This window comes from Dipodomys spectabilis, unplaced genomic scaffold (genome assembly GCF_019054845.1).
Source record: "Dipodomys spectabilis isolate Male_0828 unplaced genomic scaffold, ASM1905484v1 ptg000061l, whole genome shotgun sequence".
NCBI lineage: Eukaryota > Metazoa > Chordata > Mammalia > Rodentia > Heteromyidae > Dipodomys > Dipodomys spectabilis.
The window spans coordinates 4730155-4750245 of NW_024870738.1; the positions used below are offsets into that span (position 1 = coordinate 4730155).

Consider the following 20091-nt stretch of genomic DNA (forward strand, 5'->3'; position numbering starts at 1 on the left):
GCCTTTTTTTTTTTTAGTACTGGAGCATGAATTCAGGACCTCATACTCTTGCTTGTCAAGGTTGCTGCTTTTGTTTTTCTGGCTTTCTGCTAGTTTCATATAGCAATTCTCAGATCTCAGCTTCCAGAAAGGCTAGAATTATAGGCATGAGCTACTGGAGCCCAGCTCCCCTCTTTCTTTTGCATTTTGACCAACTTTCAGGCAACTAAGCTGTATATTAAATATACCACTGAAAAGATGCAACAAGCTGTAAGTTTAAATGGGATTTTTATTCCATGGTGTTAAATTGAACTAGGGTTTCTCAACTCAAGACACAACTGACATTGGGGAAGAGATAATTCCTTGGGGGTTCCTGTTAACTGCAGAATATTCAGTAGTGTCTTTAGACTCTATGTATGATAGGCCAATAGTGATGTGTCCAGCACAGCTCAATGGACCCTGGGAGGACACGGCTGCCCCTCCTCCAACCCATGAGAATTTCTGAGCTAATCAATCTACTAGGCTCTAGTTGGTGGATAAGAGTATAGTCTACTGTGCTTGCTTGCATTTGCTCATTTTTCTATAACAGAAATTTTTAATTTTTGAAAAAAAGCAACACAGGAAACAAAGAAATTATAATAGTAAGGGAAAAACTTCAAACTTAGAAGAATTTCACAAAGTAATGAAAAGATCGCCCACCCAGCTGGAATATGCTCTTTGCAGGTCCCAATGCTAGAGCTCATGAGTTCAAGGAAGTAGGTCAAAAGAAGTATTAAAAAAAAATAACAGGGGCTGGGAAGGTGGCTCAGTGGTAGAGCGCTTGCTTTGCATGCATGAGGCCCTGGGTTCCATTCCTCAGCACCACATAAGCAGAAAAAGCTGGAAGTGGCGCTGTGGCCAAATGGTAGAGTGCTAGCCTTGAGCTGAGGAGCTGAGGGACAGCGCCCAGGCCCAGAGTTCAGGCCCCAGAACCGACAAAAAAAAAAAACAAAACACAAAAAACAAACAAACAAAAACACAGATTGGTAAATGGGAAACCACAAAATAGGAAAGGAGAGTATTATGCAATAAAGTTTTCTACTCTGTTTATTATTATGGCCTAAAAATGCTTTTATTATTATGGGCTCTATTAAAAACTTGTGAAATCAAATTTAACGTTATTACATATTTAAGTTATTCCAACTTTTCATCATTAGAAACAGTCCAGAGTAACAAAAAGTGATTCAAAGTGAGCTAGAAAAGAAACAGCAAGGAGAGGGTGTCCCCTTCTGGATTGTACAACTTGAGCACCAACATAACAAAGCTTGTCTCGAATTTGTTCTGCAGCCCCCATTCAGTTTATTAAAAAAAAATTGAAATACACTGCAATAAAAGACCACAACTTTGTTTAACTTTTGACTAGTGAAAATAAAGGGGTTTAAGGCTAAAAGGTTTTATTATAAACAGTGGCAATTACAAAGGAATTATAGGAGTTTGTCTTATTAGAGCAAATTCTAAAACTATTTCTATCAAAATGTTTTGTACTGGTAATATTATTGTATATATTTTAAAAACATCTAACTCTTAAAATTATTTGAAGCTGGGTACCAGAGGCTGTAATTCTACCTACTCAGAAAACTGAGATCTGAGGATCATGATTCAAAGCCAGCTGGGATAGTCTGTGAGACACTTTTTTTTTTGGGTCCGGTTGTGGGGCCTGAACTCTGGGCCTGGGCGCTGTCCCTCAGCTCTTCAGCTCAAGGTTAGTGCTCTACCACTTGAGCCACAGCACCACTTCCAGCTTTTTTCTTTTTCTGCTTGTGTGGTGCTGAGGAATCGAACCCAGGGCCTCAGGCATGCAAGGCAAGTGCTCTACCACTGAGCCACCTTCCCAGCCCTGTCTGTGAGACTCTATCTCCAATTAACCACCAAAAAGCCAGAAGTGGAGCTGTGGCTCAAGTAGTAGAGTACTTTTTGCTTTTTAGCATAAAGGCTCAGGGACAGTGCTCTGAATTCAAGCCCTAGGACTAGTGCAAAAAAAATTAAGATATTCTGTCATTTCTGTTTGGAGATAGGGTCTTGCTATGTAGCTCAGGCTAGTCTTGAACTAGGGATCCTCCAGCCTCAGTCTCCCACCACCCAGCCCAGGTAAGATATTCTTGAATTTGACTAATATACTCAAGTATTCTTAATTAGCAAGATTTATCTTTAAAAAATTACATATTCACTTAATGTTTTTACTTTAATGCTATTGTTATTAATCATATTTACTTAAAATATTTTCTTTAAAATATTAAGTTGTAAAGTCTTCCTTATTTTCTTAAAGACCACATTTTCTTCTAACATTCTTACCTCTCCATTTTTACGTAGTCCCATAGATTATTACTTAAAAAAGTAGGGATAGCATAATACTAAGATATATCATGTAGGTCCAGCACTAAACCAAATCAATTTTAGCAGTGGTAATTCTCCTTAGAGAACCACTTTCTAGACAAGGAAGACAAACGCCTGCAAACACAGTAAATCTATTCATATTATGTAGCATCTTCAAGTCGAAGCAAATTTTGGGGTACCTCACTTCTTTTCCATTTCACAGATTGCTTTAGTGAGAAACAATACCAACAGCCAACAAAGCTTAAAGGAAAAAAACCACCACAAATTTCAAAATAATGCTGTTAGTATAAAAAAGAAAGGTTGACACATCTCAAAGCATGTCTCCACCGTCATGCAGCTACCCATGAGGGTTAAAGCCCAATGTCCAGTATTTAAATATTTGATCTTCACAGATCAAGCCAGGACTTGAAATCATCTCAACGTGCAACAGTCGTTTTTGCATAGCACCCCATTTTATCCATGCCACAAAAATGGTAAATTTAGTAGTTACCAATAAATATGTTGGGGGGGGGGCAAAGAGACTAAAGCCTTAGACTGTTCTTTATCATAAGATATCCTCAGACAAACCTCCCCATTCTTCATTCTGGCTCTATAAAATTAAGGAGTAGAGAAAAACTGGTTAAGTGCCCAACTTTACAGAAAAAAAGCCACACTACTACTTCCTTTGTCATGTGTGTGTGTCTATAAAATAAATCAAATTGCATTATTCCCCACCTCACCCACACACAATCTAGTTCAGAATGGGTATGTGGGGGGAGGAGAGAAATAATCCCAACATTGCATAAAGTATCAATTTAGTAATCTTAGCATGTCATACCTTAATAATTTAAGAATCAACTGTAGTGCCGGTGGCATGTTAAGATGACATGTTCTAAATGTTAATCAAACATGAAAAATTGGATAATTGGCCAATTTCAGGACTTCCCTCCCAAATCTAATTATGTATTCATACAACCAAATAACAAAAGGAATAAAATTCAGCCTACAGATGCTAAAAATAATTCTTTGTATATCAAGTAATTAAGCAGAAGGAAAAAAATGTGTTATTATTAAATCATGTCTACTGATCTGTTAGTAATTATTATTTAAATCATAATTATTTTATGTTCTTATTATTAACCATAATGTACTAATAGAAAATCAAGTTTAGCCACTGACCATCTACTCTCTTTGCCAATAAAGATGAAAGACTATAACACATCTCATTAAAACAAATTGAGTAAACGAAAAAAATCTCAAGAAAGTTTTCTTACAGAAAATTTTGTCTTATAGAAAGGCACATTTCTCAAGTTAAACATTAATTAAAACCAGAATTATTTTATGATTTGCATATATTTTTAGCCAACAGATATACATTCTTTGTAAATTCAAAGTCATTTTTAGAGCTTAGAAATAATCCAAATAAAAGACTCGACGCTATCTAGAAAAGTCAGTACACATGAAAGATTAAATTAAAAATCAATTAGTCTTTCTACTACAAATTTAAGGCTTTATTTACATTTTTACAAGCAAAATCACTCCACAGAACATTAACTAACTTAACACTATATCCTGAACTATAAGACCTAAAGCTGCTATTATAGATGTAGGCTTTTTAATAAGTACAACAATAACTGATTTAAGATACTATTTATATCTATCTACATTTCCAATACTGTGGACAATAAGAATTCATTGCCTAAGAAGTCATATATGACATATACTCTTTCAGTAACATTTTTGTCCCCTAGTGCATTAATATTTAATAATGCTACCAGGTATTAACAGCATCATTGAGGTATTATAAAGTTGCAATTTCCCAGTAGTACTTAAAAAATAATCCAGGCACAAGGAGATATCAGTGCCCTATACATTTCTCTCTAGGAAACATATTACAAGCAAAAGTTGAACAGCAATGACTTTAAAAATGCTTTAAAAGCAAATGTAGTTAACCAGAAAATTAGGAAATATTTGCATGCTGGCTTCTGAAAGAAAGAGGGTTGCCAACACTTCACATTTTAGGTACCCTAACCACCCTTTTAGTAAATGTAAGAAATCATTAAATGCACAGTGTTTTCTAACAGCTGTTTATACTCTAAATGATGTTATTTTGTAGTCCCTACAACTGACTGGTGCAGGGGATATCCCTACTAATTCCTTCCTTCTCACCAAGAATAATAGTAATACAATTTCACTGGAAAACTAGTTACCTTTCTCCTGTAATTTTGTTCTCTTAAAGCTTGTCATTGCTGTAATAAGAAAAATGCTTAAAAATGAATCTAAAATCTGCTTTAGCAATTAAAAAAGAGCAAACTGATGAACAAATATGTAATGCACAAGAAGAGACTAAAGTAAGCTGGATATAGAAAATGATCATTTGTTTCTGCAAAATGAACCTGTGTTCAAGGCGTTTTCTATATATGCACATATACTTAATACTTAATGTCAGCATACTATGTTTTGTATATTTACTAAGCTCTTCTCATGCTGTAAACTTTCTATAAGACAGCAGTCATAGCTAGCTCATTATAATCTAATTTAGTACCTAAATCAGAGTATCATCAAAATTTAAATTTCAGAACTAGAAAGTATATAAGCATTGAACCCATGACCAGCACAGGATGACAGTGGCAATTAGAAAGGGAAAGGTTTGTTACGATTCTGGAATATGGAGGTTAAGAGAAGAAGATACGAATGTTGACGGAAAATAGTCTGTTATTTATAAAGAACAAAGAGAAATACAAATGACTATTTTGTGTGTTTTGCTAACACAAAATCAGAGAGGTCCACAGAAAGTCTAATTTGAAAACACTACCATTTGCTTGGCTACATTTACACTTAATGGACGTGAGGTGAAAATATGAATCAATTTGGAATGAAAATGCCATAATTTCACAGTCAACTTCAAATTATCCACACTAATGAAAAATGTATTGATCTTAAGTGACTCCACACAATGGATGGAGAGTTCTCAACTTATTGTTACTTTTGTCCAATCATTTCCTTCCTTATGATAGGTTAGAAAATAGTGTTTTAGGGCCCCAAAATGGGCTATTCAGAATAAGCCGAACTGATAGAGTATTTTGAAAATGAACTATCCATCCATAGATAACTGAGTTGATGTGACTGACACATATTCCAATCAATAAATTGCACATAGACACTACACATGCCAAGCATGCTGAAACTACTGAATGATTCGGAAACCAAGAATGATCATTGAGACTTCCCTAGCAAGAGCCAAACATGCTACTGCCTAGATAGAAGAACAAGTAGCTTACCTCTTGCAGTAGATCAGCTTGTTCAATTGCTTTAAGGACATTTTTCTTGGATGTCTCCTGCACTTCCCCTCCCAAAAGAAACTCATCCAAAATAAAATAAGCCTTCTCAAAATTAAAGATAATATCAAGTTCACATACCTGAAAAGCAAATCAATAAATAAGGCCAAAATCCAGAAGCCTGTTAAACTTTTAAGCCAAAGATGCTGATTCATGATCAGGTATGGCATAAAATGTAAGCAGAGAAAATCAATCTTAATTCGTTCTGAAAGTGGCAGTCATGCTAAGCATCATTGATTTCAGTAAGTTTAATTTTCGAATCTCAAGTATGTGAAAACACCATGCCTCTAAGATAAACAGGTCCCACAACTTTCCTCCCAGCATAAATTAGTAATTTCTTTTTTTTCTTTTTGGTCCGGTCGTGGGGCCTGAACTCTGGGCCTGGGCGCTGTCCCTCAGCTCTTCAGCTCAAGGCTAGCACTCTACCAGTTGAGCCACAGCGCCACTTCCGGCTTTTTTTTTCTGCTTATGTGGTGCTGAGGAATCAAACCCAGGGACTCATGCATGCAAGGCAAGTGTTCTACCACTGAGCCACCTTCCCAGCCCTAAATTAATAATTTCTGACTCATAACTTAGGTTTTAAAACATATTTCCTTGATAATGTGATTGAACTGCTAACCGAATCTGAATTTGATACAAAGTTTCAGAAAATTAATGTGTGCAGTAAGACTCTTCTCTATCTTACTAGAATTCATTCACATCATAATTAAATGTAGGTGTGAAGGGCCAGCACTCATGGAAGTTAACTGATCAGACGTCATGTCTTTTCCCCATATTTAGAATCTTCAAGACAACTAAATGATACACTTCTGGGGAAAAAGATGAACAACAAAATACTACTCACACTCCCAAAGTACTTGTCAAGTAATTCCACGTAACGATGGATTATTTCCAGGGTAATTAGTTCATTGTCCTGATCCTCAATTGCACAGCAGAAATACAGACTAGCATATCTACAATAAAACACAAATGGGGAAAAAAATATTACACTAGCATCACACTTTCTAAAGACATTTTCATGTCCTGCTAGAAAGGCCTCATGCTATAAGCAGGTTTATTTCTTCTTTTACAATAGCACATCATTTGAATAGCTTGTATGTAATAAAATACAAATATGGAACACATGTTTCCCCAATCATCACAGATTTTAAATACATTTTCATGGCCTACAGTTAAGGCTTCATGCTATTATCATACTTGTTGTTCTCTGATACTACGAAAGTAATAGCACATAAGAGAAAAATTTAAAAGCATAGGCAGGCCAAAAGAAAGAAAAATTACTTAATCATATCACATAGAAAAACCAAGCCCATCCATTATCAAATCACAGAAGAGAACAAACGCTAAGAATCTTAGCTACTTCGCCCGTACCCTCTTGCAGTTACAATATCTTACCTCTAGGGGGAACCACCACCTTACTTTTTAACAGTATAGCTTTTTTTTTTTTTTTTTTTTTTTAAGATTTCTAGGATTATAAACTTAAAGAACAGATTCAAGTAATTTAGAAGTTAGAAACAAAGTACATAAAGTTATTATCAGTTCAGAAAAACTGAAACCTGTCCTTAAAATGTCCAAGCTCTATACTATTGAAATGTATTACACCAGAAGGATGAATAAGGCTAGGGAATTCATTTTGTCTTCAAATTAGGATTCTGATACATGGGACTGGGTCTTGCTTGACTAAAAAATAGCAAAAACAAACATTAATGAACAACCTTGTGATTTAGCAAACCTTTTGAAGGAGACTGAAGGAGTTGGTCTAAGGAGCACTTAAACACAATAGATAAGTACTACTCATAAAATTAGTGTAAAATAATATACAGAAAACCACACCCAACCTGAGTTTAAGGATTCAATGAATTCCTGCCTTTTGCTATAAAGATAGCCTCAAATTTATACAGCAACAATAATTTAAATATTATCAAAAACACTTTGATGTGATTTTTTTCCCAATGCTGAAGATGGAACCCAGGGCCTTGTGCATTCCAGGCAAATCACTCTACCATGGAGCTACATCTCTAGTCCTTGTTTTGGAAATGGTCTCACTATGCAGCGCAGGCTGGCTATGAAGTTGGGATCCTCCTGCCTCTGCTTCCCAAGGAATATGTACCACTACATCTGCTTTCTATTCGCTCCTTTCAACAGCAAGTAATCCTTGATAACAGATTTTTTTTTTAAATCAATGAGTCCAAAGTACTACTAGGATGAAAAATACAATCTCCTACCTTCACTTAAAATCCAGGCCACTTTCTACCATACTAATTCTTGTGCTATATATTATCTTTTTGGGTATTTTAGCTTACTTTAATATTCAGTAAGTTATTTAAAATTGTGGCTCTTCCATAGTAGAAATGTAAATGTATCTTCTTTTTTTATGTATCTGTATGTGTGTGTGTGAGGGAGGGAGGGAGGGGGAAGGGGGGTGAGGGGGGAGAGAGGGGGAGAAAGAGGGGAAAGGAGAGAGAGGGGTAGAGGGTAGAGGAGAGAGAGAGAGAGAGAGAGAGAGAGAGAGAGAGAGAGAGAGAGAGAGAGAGAGAGAGAGTTTTGGGGTCTGCACCAAGGGTCTAAGCACTGTCCTTTAACCTTTTTTTTTTTTTTTTGCTCAAATCTGGCATTCTACACTTGAGCCATAGTTCTAATTCTAGCCTTTTGGTGGTTAATTGGAGATAAGAATCTCATGGATTTTCTGGCCTGGCCTCAACTTTCTGTGTAGGTAAGATTACAGACATGACGCACTAGCACCCAGCAAGTTCATGTATCATCTTTAAGGGAATAAACATTGTGGCAAACAAAATATGGCACCACCTCCAAATTTAACAAAGTGCTTCCTCTCTTTCCAGTCATTACCCAATTTTTGTTTATATGATTAAAATGCAATGGGATATTCCAACTGTTCATTCTCTCTAAGCTAGACTCTTTAATAGAATTTGGAGAAATGGATGCAAATGATACATAAGATTTCCTGAGAAAGCTAAAAGTGACATAAAAATGGTCGAAGAAAACCAGACACGACTAGCTCAAATGAACAGAATGCTAGACAACTGTATTACAAAACTTACTAATTTCTGAGCAAAATTATTTATTTTTAAGATTTCCCTAATGCTACTGTTGGACAATCCAATGTGTATACCATTCTTGCTTCTTATCCATAGTATTGCTTCTTGCAAATAAACAGTACTTAGCCAGCTGCCAGGGACTCAGGCCTGTTATCCTTGCTACTCAGAAGACTGTGATCTGAGGACTGAGGTTCCAAGTCAGCCAGGGAAGACAAATCCCTGAAGCTGTCATCTCCAATTCAGCAGTAAAAAGTCAGAAATAAGAGGTTTAGTTCAAGTGGTTGAGTTCCAGCCTTGACAAGTGAAAATGTGAGGCTCTGAGTTCAATCCCCAGTACTGGCCACAAAATAAAATAATAAAATAATAAAATAAATGGTGCTTAAGAATCAAAGGTCCTAAGTGATACAACTTAAAAACATGGATGTAAAATCATCAAGAAAACCAATATTATTCTTAGAAATGTAAAACTTCCCCCGATACTATCTAATTTTCTGTTGGTTTATTTTCAGTGGTGGGGATTGAACTCAGGGCCTAGCATATGCTATCACTGCATTATACTCTCAGCCCTCTCAATGTTTACTTTTGCCAAGAATGGAAAAAGAGCCATCAAATTGAAGAATTCTTCCTTTGAAGTGAACAGATAATAATCAGGATGCTAAGAACACCATTTTTTCAGACAGAATAAAAGCACAGTAAGTGGTACTACTGACTGAGTTCTCAATAGAAGAACTCAATGCTAGCTGTAGGTTTTACATACTTTACCATTTTAATCTTCAAAACAACCCTATAAAGGATACCATTATTATTTGCAGGCTTGAGTAACCTGCTCAGAACATAAATTTGACCCAAGAGCCCAAGTTATACATATAAAACCACTGTTACTAAATATATTAAAATAATATTGAGCTTGGCACAAACAAAATGTACTCAAAGCAATACTTTAAGAGCTTTGAAGAAGTTAAAACAAAGTCATACTGATTTAGTAAAAGATTACCAAGAGAGCATGAATTGTACCCCGTATTTTTAGGATGAAATGGTTCTTAAAAATGAAATAATGAGTTCATTTTTTTCCTTTTAGTGCATATTTGTAAGTCTAAATCTGAAATAAAATTAATAATAGACTAGTAAGAAGAAAGGTATGTTTGGTTATTTTTAGCACAGTGGATTAAGGCTTACTCTAATTACTGGCACTCAGAGAACATTTGAAAGTGCCTATTCTTACATTCAAAACACATGACTTCTCTGCAGTCAGCTAAATATCAGCTGACCATAGATGAACAGAGCTAAAATGTTCTCAATACCCACTGGTATGTCATTAAAAATTCTTTTGTTAGTAAAGAAAATCAATAAATACCCTCCAAGAAAATTTCAATCTAGTAACTTGAGGATGTATGCATTTTTATATTAAAAGGCTTTAATTCAAGGATTCTTCCATAAAATGCTGAAGAGAATCAGAAAAGCAGGCACTATTCTGTCTTCAAGGGATCTTCAAGAGTATTTATTTTAGAGTTGAGGTTCAAGGTTACGGAACTAGCTAATGGCACAGACAGAACTTAAACCTTTAGATGTTCAGTCTGCTTCCAGCTGTGTTATCCTTGTCCCCTTTCCTCTCCCTCTCTGAAGGGGAAATTTGCTTAAATACTCAGGATGAAGCATTTTGGATGCTGTGACGAAGATGACATATAAAACAGTTGCTGATACAAACAGCAAAAGTACCAGTTCAGAATTTCTCAGGAGCTAAGCAGCAATTCTCTGGCTTTAATGGTCTTTTCTTCCAGATGGAGCAAGAGAAACAAATCACCTGCTAATATTAACAAAACAAGATGTCATTAGGTGGTAAAAAGATGAGGCTTTCAGTATGAAATATATAGAAAAATACGAAACATTCCATCTTTTGTATATGAAATATCACAATAAAGATGTGATTTTTATTTCTTAAATCTATTTAAAGGGGCTTTGACAAAAGTGTCATCAGGTTTGTTTTACCTTTACCTTTATCCTCCCCTGTGTGTATGGGCTTACCCTGTGTGTACTGGGGCTCGAACTCGGGGTCTCACGCTTTTGCTTGGCTTTGTCTCTGAAGACTGGCACTCTACCACTTGAGTTACACCTCCACTTCCAGCTTTTTGCTGGTTAACTGGAGATAAGAGTTCCTTGGCTTTGTCTAACAGGGCTATCTTTGAATTGCAATCCTCAGATCTCAGCCTCTTGAGTAGCTTGGATCACAGGCATAAGTCACTAGCACCTGGCTGTGTGTGTGTGTGTGTGTGTGTGTGTATGTGTGTGTGTGTGTTAGCCTCTTGAGTAGCTTGGATCACAGGCATAAGTCACTAGCACCTGGCTCCGTGTGTGTGTGTGTGTGTGTGTGTGTGTCCTGAACTGAAGGGTGCTGTCCCTGAGCTTTTGTACTCAAGGATAACACTGCACTACTTGAGCCACAGCTCCACTTCTGGCTTTTCTGTGGTTTAATACAGTAAGAGTCTCATTGACTTTCCTGCCTAGGCTGGCTTCTCAGTGCTCAGATCTCAGCCTCCTGAGTATCAGGGATTACAGGTGTGAGCTCTGGGCACTTGGCTCCCTTATAACTCTAGACAGGGAGAGACCCAATGGCACCAACTTGCTCTTTCCCTTTTTTCTTTTAACAGCTCATTTGTGGGCTGCTCTTCCTGGGATTTTCCTCCTCCACACCAGGGACTCTTTTGAGTGTCTAGAAATAAACTTAAGCCTCTCATACCTATTTTTGAATCTGTCCCCAATCCATGTCTATGGGTGGTTACTACCTCTTCTGGCCTCCACACAGTGAAGTTCCCCAAAATAGGCGACACATGCTGTTTCACTAGCGCTTAAGGCTTCACGCTAGTACACAAGAGGTCTGTCTCTACTATTCCACTGAAAATGTTCCAGCAAGGTGCACTTGATGAAATGCTACCATAAAATGTAATAGTCTTCCTTCACTTTCATTGAACTTACATGACATCTGACATTAGTGCCTGCTTTCCAAACTCTTACTTCCCTGATTTTACTCATATAATATTTACCCTTTGGTTTTCATTCTACTCTGTAGGTCCCTTCTTAATCCCTTCTGCTTGCTACCTAAAAGATGATTTATTCATTCATGTCTAATTGTCTCCTGAATGACCATACTACCTACATACCATCAGAAAGCCAGGAATCTCTTAACAGAAGTTACACCGGCATCCTATGGTCAAATTAGCTGGGTGCTCTAACTTACTACTCACCGCTCTTGGCCAAATTTGAAATGTGGGGATAAACTCACTCCTCCTCTTCCTTAGCTGATCTCCCCACTTCTAGGGATGACCAAGCCTTATCAAACTTCCCTAGGTAACAGCTCTTTTCTAGCCTCTAGTTTCAGAATCTCAGTATTGTGCAGTCCCCTGCTGATCCTGCAGGGACCAGTCTTAGTCCCGTGGCTCCCTCACCACCACCTTGCTGCAGTCTTTTCAGAAAGGCAAATATAATCTTTTTATGCCCCTATTTTAAACCTTTATTTCCACACTAGGGATTTGAGCTGTAGCTCTGTATCAATCATTAGCATGTCACCTTGGACACATCACTATTCGCAAATTCTCCTTTCTTAAAATACTGAAAATTAGCTGGGCGCTGGGGATTCATGCCTGTAATCCTAGCTAGTCAGGAGGCTGAGATCTAAGAATTGTGAAAGCCAACACTGGCAGGAAAAGTCTGTGAGACTTTATCTCCAAATGACCACCAAAAAAACCCCAAGTTGAGCTGTGGCTCAAGTGGCAGAATGCTAGCTAGCCTTGAGTGAGAAAGCTCAGGGACTGTGCCCCTGGCCCTGAGCTCAAGACCCAGTACCAGCACCAAAAAAATAAAATAAAAATAAAAATAAAAAAAAATAAATTGAAAATCAGGAATTATAACCTATGCAGATGGTTGAGGCCAATTGAGCAGGGGGACAGAATGTCTCTGTTTTCCCAAGAGCAGTTCCATTTATTGCTAATTTTGATTAAGGTTCTAACCCTGGGCAAAGATTATTCTAAGATGTCTCCCAGCTCTCCAAAACTATGATTTTCCTAAGCAAACATTACAGTAAAGGCTAGACACAGAATCACAAAACTGATTAAAATTATTCTATAATAAAGATAATTACACAGTAATTGGGAAACTATGTCCTTAAATCTCCATTTGCTTCTTCTGCAACCTCCTCCACCAAAATCCCTTGAAGTACAAAATATTGAAGTACAATAAGAAAAGAAAAAAGAAAGCCACTTTTCTCCCCACCTTGCATTCCATACTGCTAATTCTCTGCATACTTTCCATACAAGATAATTTTTAAAAATATTTTTATTGTAAAGATACTGTACAGAAGGATTACAGTTACATGAGTAAGGTAATGAATACATTTTCTTTTGAGCATTGTTACCCTTCCTTCGTTTTTCCCCTACTATCCCTTCCCTCCCCACCTCTACAATTCCTCCGTCCACCTCCAAGTTGTAAAGTTTGTTTTCAACATGTTGTCTTCTATGTCTCATTGTTACAATGAGTCAAACTGTATCCTTGTTTCAGCATTTTATTATTTCCCTTCCCCTCCCCAATTAGAAAAACGAACACACAAAATGCAGGGCACTGGAATCAAATAGAGTGACAACAGGGATTATACCATGGGGGAAGAACATACAAAAGAAACAAAAAAATCACATAGTACATTAAAAACAACAGTGACAAAGAAAAAAACCTCTATCTTGGGGTTCGTTTCGCTTAGCATCATCTTATATGGTCATATGACATAGCTTTTGACCTTTTCTGCTTGTCTGGTTAAGATTATCCTAGACATATACTAGTTATTGCAAATAAGGGAAACCATGGGACCTATGTTTCTTTGGGTCTGGCTTACTTCACTTAATATAATTTTTTCCAAGTCTATATGCAGAAATGCTGTTTAATACAGTTAAGTTATTCAAAAGGAAACTGAAATGAGGAAGAAACAGATAAATGTTCCCTAAAAAGTTTCTTGCAAGGAAGAAATTATTTTTCATTTAACTTGCTTGAAACAATCTTGAGAAACTTAAAGTTGTCACAGTTTCAGATACCGATAAAATAAAAATGTGTAGAATTTTTCTTAAAACTCAGTGTTAAAAGACCAACCTATGATACCCTTTGCAACATCAAAATTTTAAGAAACTCTATCTTTGGTAAAATATCTATCATATCTCAGCATACCACCACCACAGCAACAAGTGTATTTCAAATTAATAAACATCTTGTATATACACAAAGTTTTTAAGCATCTGTATAACTGAAATGGTCTATGTTCCTAAAATATTTATATTCAAGGTTCTAAATGTCAATAGAAGGCATGTTAAATACCAGATATTAGTACACAGATTTGTGGAGAGAAAGGATTAGACACTATGCTTGCCTGAATTCAAAGAATTACTTACATAATTTAAAATACTGACCCTATTTGCCCCTGCAATAAAATGAATTCACTGATTTTTTTCTATAAGATGATTAAGCATAGTCATTTGCCTTCAATTATGTAATTAGATTTAAAATGGATTTCCTTGATGTTATCATTTTAGCATGAGCAAACAATCAAAAAGAGCAGTTATTTGAAAACACAAAGCTTTCTTTAAGCCTAGTTCATCTAAATATTTATTAATCATTATTTATAAATGTCATCACTCTGCAAATTTCCCCATTATAAAAGACCTAACATTTGATTCCATTTCACCCATGCGATAAATAAAAATTATACCTTTTGTAAACAATCTTCAGATCTCGCCATTCAAGGAAGCTGCACATTTTCGGTTTGCGTGCTAAGACGGTTTGAACAAGTTCTCTTGTGATCTTTTTCTTTTCTTTGTCTGACAGTGGGACATACCATTTCTGCAGTCGAAGCTTTCCCTGGCGACTAAAAAGCAACATAAACTGCATCTGTTAAGATAAAGAAAAATCTAGATTACACACAATACTTTGAATCAATAGCAAAGATTAACTATTTCTCAGAGAAGCTTTGGGGGCAGGGCGTTTGAAACTCAGAGATGTATTCCTAACCTTTAAAAACACTATGCCAGTTATAATAGCAGGAAATTCTTTTAAAGTCTTCCTACTAAATGCAAACCTTTCCTTCCCTTTCCACCCTACTCCAGCCCACATACAATTGGAAGGGAATGTGTGGAAATTAAAGACAAAACAAAAACAAAAAAAAAAAAAAAAAGGAAATAGGTAGTAAGTTAGAGTGAAATTTCTGAAGAAACAAGGTATCTGTGGTCATTTAAGAAACTATTTTCTACCAGTTCCATACACTTTCCACTCCAGATATGCATCAGAAGAACTGCAGACATCAATTGGTTGAGGAGTATTTGGAAGAAACAGGAAGATCTATGATTTTTTACCCTGAAGTTGTTCTAGTTTCAGGCTGGATTACTAGCAGACTGACTAGTTATCACTCAGAATTCTCTTTTCAATTAACCTGAGTATATTTCAAGCAAACCTGAATGGTATAACATAAAATATTAAGCAATAAGCATGTCATAAATGTACATGTTTCTTAATAAAAGCTTGATTTTTGATGTATGTCATATATAAAATTTGCAACACAAATACCTACTCAAGAAAGATCTGAGTTACTTAATCTGAGAAAATAAAAATGTTAAAAAGTCACAATGAATTTACTATATATATATTCAGACATATTATATGAACTATGATAAACAATAAACATATTTAAAACTGTAAAAATAGCACTTACAGATGAAGTGGATGACAAGTTGGAGTGCATTTTACACAGAAGCTTATTGGTATGGATGATTTATTTGGAATCTGTAAGTCTGTTGATTATTCTACACATTTTTTCTTTCAAGGGAAGCATTTTGTGATTAACCTGGTCATCTCAACTATGTATAGAAGTATTCTTTCTACAGAGATAACTTAAAAGCAAAATGCAGATAGGCATTTTCTTTTCTTTTAACCTTGTAACTTCCTTTAACAATGTCAGCACAAGTCAGAGTGAAGCTTGATGGTTTGTATTCACCACACCATCTTGAATTTGAGCACCGGGGAGGGTGAGTTTACACAAACCAATGCATAAAATAAAATGGGCTCGAAATTTCGGCATGAAATTACTGTCGCTTTTTTCCCCCCAATAACCCAGAAAGCCATCCAGAAGATAACTGGATATTTATGAGGCGGCAATTTAACTTTCATAAAGTTCAAATGACCTTATTAATGTACTAAACATGCACGAGTAGCACAAAAATACACGGATATTATTCAGTGATACCAAAGTGCTTGACACATAAGTCCGGAAGATAGCAGCATCCGCAAGGGACAGACAGCAAGTGAAGCAGCAACTAGACATTTAATCAAACCCGTTAGCAGAACTTGGAAAAGAATGAACCCCGGATTCCTGGACTTTGGTAAGCAGAAGGAATGAGGGTTAGTCATCAGTGGGCTCGAGGCTTCGGGGAACAGGGTCCTGTATCCAGCCTAGCACTTTGTAGGACGAGAATGAAAAAAAAAAAACAAAAAACAATCCAAGATCTGCTCTTTGAAAATAAATGATGTGTTATCATGGGACGAAACCTGGTGGTTCAGACCCAAGTATTTCTTTCCTCTCGTTCAAAACCCCGTGCTTTGATTTGGCCGCAAATTACAGAGCACCACGATTCCCCGCGATTGGTATGAAAACAAAACAAACAAACAACAACAACAAAAAAACAACAATGTGCTCAGACTTAAAAGAGTGGGCTCCGGTCCAGCGATCTTCATCTTCGGATCCCGCTATCTCTGTTCCCCCAGCCTCTGCCGGGGCCACACTCCATCACTGACCGAGCCCCGGAGGTGATGGGCAGAGAGCGAGCGGAGCAGACAATGGCATTCGCCGCCGCGCAGGGGGCGCCAAGAGTCCTCGGCCGCCGCCGCCCCGGCTCGCCGGCCCCTCCCCAAAACGCCCCGCAAAACTTAAGGCGATGCCTGAACCACAGGTGCCGCGGGACTCCCGCGGAGCCCACGAGCAGCCCCCAGCCGCAGCCAGCGCCACGCGGAGTGGTGCGCGCGGCGCGGACATGGATAGAAGTGAGTTGCGGGGCGCCGCGCCCCACTGACGGGCCGGGCGGGCTCGGGGTGGGGTCCTCGAGGTGCGCGCGGGGCGACGGGGGGCGCGCCCCACCATCGCTCCGCACTTCCCATGTCCGGCACCTCCGCGCGTCCCTGGAGACTTACAGCGGCAGTTGATCGTGGACCTGACGGAGCTTGACCGGTGGCGGCTGAGGGGAAGCCCCGGTCGCCGTGCTGTGGAAGCGAAGCCGTGTTGCCGTGGGGAGGGGATCCACTTCGCGGAGGGACGGCTTAAGTGGCGAGGGGAGGGCGAGTCAACAGACCCCGCCCCGGAGGCTGGACCAGGGAGGAGCCGGGGCTGCGGCGAGCGGAGGGGCGGGCTAGGCGACTCTGGAGAAGCAGCACTACGGTAGCCAACAGCTCCGAGGGCATAACGGCTCTTGCGTAATCTGAGAATGCTCATTGGTTCTGTCGCCAACATGAGGCGGGGTGATCACCGGAAACCGGGACACGTGACCCGGAAGCTGCTTCTGCCTCAGCCAGCGCGCCTGCGTATTCCTGCTGGTGTCTCCGGATCGCTTGAGGGCAGCTGCCCTGGCTCTTTTCTGACAGTTGGAAGGGGTTCCGCGGCGCCCTTAGCTGACCCGATCGTGCAGGGCAGGGTAGGACAGGTCCACACTGCAAAGAGCCAACCAAATTCTAGTTCGCGTGTCACTCAGTTCCCCAGGAGGGTAGAGCGGGGAGGTGGGAGGGGTCGATGGTGACGGTAGGTGGAGAGGAGCTACAACTCTGGGGAAAACAAGTCAGCTTTTTCCGTGGAGCTCATGCTGGCATTCACAGGGAGGCCCCTCCTTCCTAACGCACTGCTGCAGCTCTAGCTCAGACGCTTCTCACCCAAAATCTTTTTTCCCTAGGCTTGCCTTGCTCATCCTCAGTACTCAGGGCTAGATGAATTACTGTCTCTTCTCGGCTGAAAAGCTCAGACAGCACTTCGTCTTCGGGATCCCGCTACCTTCAGCCCCCCCCAGCCGCCTGAGCTGCAGTTTAGCCTTGCCAACGATGCAATCTGCATGGTTTGTCCTTTCAAATGTCTCACCTATGAAGCCTCGCCCTAAAATGAACCCCTCTGTCACCTACGTGCCCATTGACCCTGATTTAGCATATCTCAGAATTTTTTTTTCCTTTCATTTTGCATCCTTAGCCAATTCCCCCCTTGGCTAGTAAGACTATACAATGATAGATTGGTTAAGTGTAGTAATGCTGAGCCAGTACTGGACATATAATAGATGTTCTTTTTTTTTTGAATGAGAGAACGGAAGAATCATTTAGTTCAACTCATCTTTTATAGATAAGAGGAGAGGAGTCCCACGGGATTAGGTGACCTTGTTTGAACAGCCATGGGTTTCCCATGTCAAATGCTATTCATTACCCTAGTCACCTACGTTCTTACAAAGGAAGCTACAAAATTGCTTTTCTTGGGCCATGCCCTCTTTTGCAGAGCTTACTAAACATAGTCGCCAGAATTTTTTTTAAATGACTAAGTATAAAAGAGATGCTAACATCTTCACGAAGCTAAGATTACTCAATTTAAAGGAATCCTTTGTCAGAGATGATTATGTTCGTTGATTGAGTTACAATATCTGTAAAACGAAGATGATATACAATAGGAACTTTAGGACATTTTTGATGCCCTACGTGGCAAAATAAAGTATGTATAATATCTCTTCCTTTCACTACTACTATGCTGCTTGCAAAGTTTTCTAACATGCATGATTAACGTATGCTGGAATATTGAAGTCATCCACAGAAAGCAAAGTTGGCTTGCTGTAGTTTGTTAGGACCCCAGCCCCAACTCCTCTCTATTTCCTGCCTAAATATGCTCCAAAGGTGCATGGCATTGTCCTATTTCTCCCTTACTACATGAAACACATACCATTAGTTCAAAGATTGCTCTAATATTATACAATGAAGTCTGGCTTTTTGATTCCAAATGCTGCATCCTTTTCTCTTTCTGTTCAAAATGTATGTCCTCAAATTTCCTGAGATAGCCACTTCCAAGTTTAAACTCATTGTATGTGCTCCTAATGTTGGTCTGTGACTCTGAAAATGAGGACAGGACTTGCTGATGACATATTGGCAATCTCATCTCTGTGGTCTTAGCCAAAAACATGGGGGGGGGGGAGGGGGAAAGACAGAGGAGAAGGAATCATGGGAAAAATAATTAGCAGCTGAAAGCAGCTATTACATAATCTTGGCTGCTTATTAATTTAGCAGAAGGAATGGCTTATTAAATTCTAATACCAACAGCACAACTGCAAACAACCTAGCAATTAACAGTGCAGGGCCCATTATTTTGTTAATATGTTCTCTTTTGGCAAGTGTATGAGGACAAAATTTATAGAAGCAGATGGTCTTTTTCAGTAGATTATAGATGGTTTATTCCCCAGTCTTAGTATTAAGTGCTAATTGTGAATTCCCTATGAAAGACAAAAAAAACCCACAGTTGCTGTCTTTGTTAGTAATTAACTGACATGACTTTGATTCCCACAATTAGGAAATTGTAGGCTTTGTTATATCCATGTTTCTTCTCACCTAGTATCTTTCCCATCTGTCATGTCAATAGGGGATATATTTTTAATCTTCTATTTCTGTTTTTAGGATGATCCTGCTTTCTTGGTGTTAAAACAAAAAATTATAATACAAAAATAGGATTAAAAAAATTAAAAACCAGAGTATACACTTGTTTCTTAAAGCTCTTTCCTGTCAGTTAAGCTAAATGCAGATTCAGGGTGAAATCAGGATTTTATTTCTTAACAATAAAAATTTCATATTCTATACAATCACCCAAAATTTTCAAAAATACTTTTCATTTTCTGATAACTATAGAATGGTCATATACTTTCATCTCCTCTTCCTCCCAAAACACCATTAAACTAAAAAAGGAAGGAAAAAGGTTTAAAACATATCGCTGAGTTGACAATGAAAAGGGTCATTAGGGCTGGGATATAGCTCAGTGGAAAAGCACTTACCTATCAAGTGCAATGTCCTGGGTTCAATCCTACTACAGGTTTTTGGGGGGTTTGTTTTGGTTTTTTAAAGAGGAAGTCATTAACACAAGGCTGTCAAAAAGGATCAGTGTCATCGTGCCATTTCAATACTGAGGTTATAAACATTACGGGTAATAATGAAATAATGCTATTTTAAATAAATCCAGAATTAGAATTATCAGCTTTTGCTTAGACACCAGGAAGTAAAATCCAGAAGCAATGATGAGCATCTTTCTAGGAACATAATCTTGAAGTAGGATTATAAAGGCAATTTTC

General features: G+C 38.2%; 1 protein-coding gene across 2 annotated transcripts in view; it reads right to left on the reverse strand.

Annotated features, from left to right (window-relative positions):
• Nucleotides 1-17064, reverse strand: part of Ap1s2 (adaptor related protein complex 1 subunit sigma 2) — a 29985-nt gene extending 12921 nt beyond the window's left edge. The window contains exons 1-4 of one of the 2 annotated variants that reach the window (XM_042680431.1): nt 16934-17061; nt 14466-14644; nt 6514-6622; nt 5613-5750 (exon numbers count right to left, since the gene is read on the reverse strand). In XM_042680431.1, the coding sequence (XP_042536365.1) occupies nt 5613-5750; nt 6514-6622; nt 14466-14644 (426 nt within the window). In that variant the 5' untranslated portion in view covers nt 16934-17061. Of the gene's footprint in view, nt 1-5612; nt 5751-6513; nt 6623-14465; nt 14645-16933 lie in introns of both variants that reach the window. The other variant, XM_042680433.1, reaches the window with a different exon arrangement.
• Between the last annotated feature and the right edge of the window lie 3027 nt (nt 17065-20091).